This window comes from Octopus bimaculoides, chromosome 25, assembly GCF_046866305.1.
Source record: "Octopus bimaculoides isolate indiv1 chromosome 25, ASM4686630v1, whole genome shotgun sequence".
NCBI classification, from domain to species: domain Eukaryota; kingdom Metazoa; phylum Mollusca; class Cephalopoda; order Octopoda; family Octopodidae; genus Octopus; species Octopus bimaculoides.
In genome coordinates this window covers 1,522,467-1,529,966 of record NC_142952.1, presented here as the reverse complement: position 1 = coordinate 1,529,966, position 7,500 = coordinate 1,522,467, and the positions used below count along the sequence as shown (strand labels likewise).

At 37.3% G+C, this 7,500-nt stretch overlaps 1 protein-coding gene across 1 annotated transcript in view; it reads right to left on the bottom strand.

Annotated features, from left to right (window-relative positions):
* The window catches only part of LOC106870764 (m7GpppN-mRNA hydrolase NUDT17), a 36,286-nt gene that overhangs the window by 26,919 nt on the left and 1,867 nt on the right, over positions 1-7,500 (bottom strand). Inside the window, exon 2 of the mRNA XM_089342354.1 lies at positions 3,382-3,498. Coding sequence (XP_089198480.1) covers positions 3,382-3,492 — 111 coding nt within the window. The 5' untranslated portion in view covers positions 3,493-3,498. The remainder of the gene's footprint in view (positions 1-3,381; positions 3,499-7,500) is intronic.

Genomic DNA, 7,500 nt, shown 5'->3' with positions numbered 1-7,500 from the left:
ATATACAAATACATATACACGCACGCACACGCACACACACACACACGCACATATATGCACATGTGTGTGTGTGTGTGAGAGAGAAAGAGCGAGAGGGAGCGAGTGTGACATATCAGAGACATGTGGTTGCGTACATCATAATTTATTCAAACAGTAAATCGCTATCACACCATTTACGGTAGTTTCACCTCTTCCGAACCAATTCCACGCACACTGATGCACGTGTGTGTCTTCATATACACACTTTTAGTGCTGCGTCTTGCATAAGCGTAGAGCATATATGTATGTGTGTGTATATATATATATATATATATATACATGCATATATATATGTGTGTGTGTGTGTGTGGATCTATTGCATCTGCACATATATTCTTGTACGGCTGCAAGCACACAGGCGCACTTACAAACGCTCTTGCGTGCACAGACTCACGCACGCATAAATGCACTCTGCCCATCTTTCTCCAGTTCTCTCTCTCACTCACACATATCTATGTATGTTTATATAAACATATATGCATGCACGTATGTATGTATATATGTATGTATGTATGTATATCTGTGTATGTGTGTGCATGTATATATATATATATATATGTGTGCGTATATATGGATATATATATATATATATATATATATATATATATATATATATATATATACACGTATAAATTTATATAATGTAAACACCCCCCACACACATATATATGAACACCTGCATACATATCTATATAAACATGCATATACATATATATAAACATGTATATATAAACATGTATATATATATATATATATATATATATTTCCAAGTATTATTCGAGGGTTGTCCCGAAAGCAATGCAAAAGTGGACATATCTTTTTTTCATTTTTATTAACAATTCTAACTCGTTCAATTTGCCCATTTTGGTAGAATGCCTCCTCCTCTATAGCATCTCTGCTACCTGTTCTTCATTGCAGGCAAATAACGAGTTCCAAACAGTCGTAGAATGCTGTCAAAGAACCCTTGAAGAGGGAAAGGTGAAGGCTGCCCCACACTCACAGAAGCCTACGGGTTGTTTGCAGAAATGGTATCATTCTCAAGAGCAATGAGCTCAGACGGACGAAGCAGCTCAAAGATGGGTAAATCAGCATTGCAGACGAACCAAACTGCAGAAGACCGACAACTGTGACCATTGATACGAATCGATAGCGAATGGACAAATTAATTCACCTGACAGACGAATTTTAATCCGTGTGCCTGCTGTTCAAATGGACTGTGATTTTACTGCAGGACAGAAGACGGTGGAAGATTATGGGTACATGAAAGTGTTTGCAAAGCGGGTACATCGGGGATTGGAAACCGATTTGAAAGAGAGAAAGGTGGAAATCTGCTCTGATCTGTTGGAAATGATTGAAGCCAATGAAGCCAAGGTCTTTTTTTTGTTTTACAACGCACCGCCCTCCCCACTCACTCTTGTGAGAACCCCACCGACTGGTTCGACAGACCAGTATTTAATCTCAAGTCCATTTCAGGATCATCACTTCTCCAGTTAGGTTTCATCCTTCTTAGATAATCTCTAAACTGAAATACACGAAATATGTAGCATGAAAGTAAAACAAAAACAGTCATTGTAATAACTGTACTAAGTGTAATAAAAGTACTAAGTGTAATAGAAGTACTAATTGTAATAGAAATACTAAGTGTAATAAAAATAACAATATTAGCAAAACCATAGGCAAAAACAACGTTACACGGAGTCGAAAACGTAACTCTGCTTGGTACATCCCTTATTCTTCGAATGACATTTTCAGTTCAATTATTCAACTCAAAGCAGCATAGACATGGGACACAGCGTATACCCAACGATATGATGCAACCCACATAACCGATATCGGTAGGAAAACACCAAAAGCCCTTATTCCACACAGCTCCAACCCATTAATGCTATGCAAGCCACGAGCCAAATGTTATACGCAACAAGCGTTTACCACTGGAGCAGATAACAACAACTATAAAACACTACGCTGACTTTACCCGAGAGGAGAAATGATTAAATCTCACCAGAAACAACATGCCAGACGACACGGCAAAAGCAAAACGGATGTAATATAGTAACAGGGCCTACATCTTGATGCTATATACAGTTTAGGAGCACGGTGATGCACTTAATGAGGCAGTACAAATCCACATGGACATGTAATAATAATAATAATAATAATAATAATAATAATAATAATAATAATAATAATCATTATTCTAAGCTTGTTAGAAATAGGTGCTAAATCTTCTTTAAATCACTTTTTTATATTCCCGAGGAAAAAAATAACGCATCGAACAACACTGTCAAAAAAGGCAAGATGAGTGCAATCACCTTATTTATCATAATGGATGACTTAAATTTGGTACTTTTGGTACTTCTCGGCTTTGCATAATTGACATGGTATTGCTCCGTTCATATAAAGTAAGAGTTGTTTGGTTGTTGTGCGTTAGACATTGCAGTCGTTCACATATAGGTTTTTCAGTTTCCATACATGTTCTGACAGAACTGTGGCATTCATTTTTGATTTATTCGTAATGGTGGACAGGTGGTTTGGAAATGATTCCTGAAGCTGTATTTACACTTAACGACATCATTTCCTCCATTTATTTTTACTTTTCATTTGAGATGTTATCACTGTTCTAATTACAATTGCATCAAATTTTGTCAGGACAGATTCTACATTTTATGCTTCAATGATGATATAAGAACCATCTGCAGTGTATTATATATATATATATATATATATATATATATATATCTTGTGTAATTTATATGGATTTATGTATGTGTACATATATAGATATATTCACAGCCACGTATCTATCTATCTATCTATCTATTACATGATGTATGTCTGTGTGTCCTTCGAGAGATCTCAACAACTGCGAAGCAGACTTACTTGTCATATTTGTTCTGCACTGAGTTAAACAAACACTTCCTGGTTGATAGTTGTAGTAGTAGTAGTAGTAGTAGTAGCTGCATAACAATAACAGTACCAACTACACCAACGACCATCTCAGTGACATAAGCATCACAACACCAACTGTAGCAACAACAACAACAATAGCAACGGCAGCCGCAAAAGGAACAACCGCAGAATCAGCAGCAATGACAAACAACCACAGCAACAGTAATAACAGCGATTGCAACCACAGCAGCAGCAGAAGTACAACAGCAGCAGCAACAGCAGCAGCTACACATTGACATTAACAGTAATAGCAACGACAACAACAAACGCAGCACGAAACAACAACAACAACAGCAACAGTAGGAGGAGGAGGAGGAGGAGGAGGATCAGCTGCAATAACACCAACAACAACAACAACATTGAGGACAAAAATAATATGATAAGATACAGCACCATCAACATCAGCAACAATTGCAGCAAAGTCAGCAGAAACATGATCTGCAGCACCGTCGTCATCGTCATCGTCATCGTCGGCGTCGTCGTCGTCATCAGCAGCAGCGTCATCAACAGCTGTTGAGAAAATAACCCAGAAATAGACAGAAAAAGACCAGAGATGAAGAAGAAGAAGGAAAAAAAAAAGAAGGAAAGAAAACAGAAATAAACCCTGTTAGGTGAGGGAGAGGAAGAGCAATGTTTTCAGAGGGGTTGCTGTATGCGTGCGTGCGTGCGTGCGTGCGTGCGTGCGTGTGTGTGTGTGTGTGTGTGTGTGTGTGTGTGTGTGTGTGTGTGTGTGTGTTTGTTTTCGGAGGGATGCGGTGAGAGGTAGTGAACTGTGCTATATATAGAAACATGGAAACATACTGGAGCTACGGATGTGGGTGCGCGTGCGCACAAACATACACATACGTCCATGCGTACACACACACACACACACACACACACACACACACATGCATATGACATATAAAAGACAAATACTCTCACTCATACACACACATATACACACACACATACATATAATAAACATTGAAACAGAGATAGACAAGCAGACAGGCAGACAGGCAGGTTATATATATATATATATATATATATATATATATATATATATATTATACCATCAGACAGACACACAAAACAAGGACGGAGTTGAACTCAATACATGGCGCCAAGTCTATATTGGTATGGTAGCAGTTGGGGGGATTCACTCCATTGCAACCTGGGGTTTCCCTCCACACTGAGAACACATGTGATGAGTCAGCTCATATTTAGGGAATCCCTAAATATAATCTGGCTGCACACACACACACACACACACACACACACACACATATACTACTGTGTGCGATAACTGAGTAATAATGGAATGAATCATACTTTGGTGGTTTATAGATGTACATGCGTGTACACACACATACACACACGTATGTGAATGTATGTATATGTATGTATATATATGGATGTATGTATATGCATATGAATGTGTATATGTGTGTAGATATATATCTGTATGTAGATATATACGTGTGTGTGTGGATACACACACACACACACACACACACACACACACACACATATATATATATATATATATATATATATATATATATATATATATATATATATATATATATATACATATGCGTGTATATGTATGTATGTATGTGTGTGTGTATTCATATGTGTATATAATTCTGGTAGTATTAGCATCTCACTCCCACTTCTGTCTCAATGCGTGTGTGTGTGTGTGTGTTGAGCGCGCGCACGCGTGCCTCTGAGTTTGTGTATGCACAGTTTAGTCGCATAATAAACAAGGAAGCGAATAAAAAGAGATGGAAGCTTGAAGAGGAAGGAAAAAAGAAAGAAGGAAAGAAAGAAAGAAGGAAGGAAAGAAAGAAAGGTAGAGTAATGTAGGCGAGAAAGTGCCATATGGCATCGTTAGGTGTCTCTGGTGATGGCGGCAGATGCGATGGAAGAGGTGGGAACGTGAGTCTGCGGAGAGCAAAATGGATTCCAAGATAGTCAGGGAAATCACTCGAGAAACACCGAGAATAAAAGGAGAACGCTAAGAGACAGTCTGATTACTGGGGCGTTTCGTGCGTCATACGTCGCCATGGAAACCGACCAGGACATATGTGGATGCATGGCCTATAACGCGCGCGAGCGAGCGTGCGCGTGTGTGCGCGTGTGTACGTGTTTGTGTGTGAATGGTTAGATTCAAACAAATGCGCTTATGTGTGAAGTGCTGCAGCTTGTATGGCATGTCATTGTATAGGTGTATGCACGTTTGTTTGTATGCATATACATACATACATACATACATACATACGTATATATGTAGCATGTATATGTGTAGTTTTATATCAATGTATTTATATGCATGTATGTGTGTATTATGTATATGTTTATATATGCATTAATACATACCTATATATATATATATATATATATATATATATATATATATATATATATATATATGTATGTGTATATATATATATATATATATATATATATATATATATATATATATATATATACATATACACATATATATATATACTACATGCAAATATATGCATATAAACATACATATATGCATATATGTGTATGTATGGAATCCCGTTATATATATATATATATATATATATATATATATATATATATATATATATATATATATATACATATACACATATATATATATATACTACATGCAAATATATGCATATAAACATACATATATGCATATATGTGTGTGTGTGGAATCCCGTTATATATATATATATATATATATATATATATACCTGTGAGTGTGTGTGTGTGTGTGTATTTGTCAATCCACCGTTTCACAACCGGTGTTGCTTTGTTTATGTCTCTGTAACGTAGCGGTTCGGCACAAAGACCAATAAAATAAGTACCAGGTTTTAAAAGAAACAAGCACTAAGGCTGATTCTTTCCACTAAACCTTTCGAGGCGATGCCCCAGTATGGCCGTAGTCCAATGACTGAAGCAAGTAATATATACATATATATATATATACATATATATAATGTACGTATTCTTTAAACTGAAGTTCCTTTTGTGTTTAGTTTATATTCGAACATCTCTTTGTTTTAAATCTCTTTGAATTCTTCCTGTAAAGATGGAATTTGGTTCCTAACAGATTATTCAAACTCCATCACTGGAATTTGGACATAAACAACAACATTGCGTGTTGAATTGTAGAATTGTCTTAAAGATTATCAGCTTACAGATTGAATTTGCAGAATGCAAGGCAGAAGGTCATTTGGTCTGACCGGAACTTTCAACTTTTCCAGACTTACTAACGTAATGCTATGGGCGAATAATTTAAATTACAAATGTGCATTGGTTCCGAAGCAGTTGGCCTTAAATAATCTCTTTCTCGCTAATTTTTCAATGAAATCTTTACATCCTCTCGTGCAACTAATCTCCACAGCCGTATTGTTTTTAGTTTTCTCTTGCAGAAATCTGTATCGCAAATCTGGTATGCGTGTAATCCGGGTTTGGACTGCATGGGTGCACTCGATAAACACCCTGAATAAATTATGAGTCAAAACGATAAACGACGGACGAGAGTATAAAAGTCATCGTATTCCAGAAAAAGGATTCATTCCAATCTCCTTTAATCACTTCAACATTTTCTTTGGTCAACAGCTTTATAGCGTCTGGTGAAATCTTTTATCTTTCACTTGTTTCAGTCATTGAACTACGGCCATGCTAGGGCACCACCTTGAAAATGGATTGATATTGCGGAATTTCCTCAGACTAGTTTCAAGATATTGAGGAATTTCGTCAGACTTGTTTCAATCTTGCCCTCCACCAAAGAGTGGAAGCGAGTAAAGGATTGTGTGGCAAGGTGCAAGACAACTTCTAACCGTGACCTCTACCAAAAAATAGAAGCTAGCAAATGGTGATGTAATCAGGTGCAACAGTACATCACGATAGCGATGATTTCCATCAGACGCCTTCCAAAGAATGGAATCGAACAAAAGATAATGTAAATAAGATGCAGCAAGTCATTAAAATATTGGTGATTTTTCCCCAGACGACTTCCATCCGTGTCATCTACCAAGGAGTGACATCGAACAAAGGATGGTGTAGTAAGATGCAACAACACATCGAGATATCGATGATGATTCTCAGATCACTTCCAACCGTGCCCTCCTCCAAAGAGTAGCACTGGGAAAAGAAGGATGTAATACGATGCGGCAGCACATCAAGATATCGATTTCCAGTCGTGCCTCACACCAAAAAAGAGGCATCGGGCAAAGGACGATATAATAAAATGCAAGGTGTCATGGAGATAGTAATGATTTTCCCTAGACGACATCCATCCGTGCCCTCTACCGAGGAGTAGCATCAAGCAAGGGAAGATGTACGCCAGAACATGAACATATCGACTTCCATCCGTGCCCTGTCTCAAAGAAAGGTATTGAGTAGAGGATGAGTTAATAAAATGTAACAACACAACAAGGTATCAATGATTTTCCCCAGATACATCAGGCGTTCTGCGCCTGCGTCAGAAATGCATATTTTAGGCGCATATTCAGC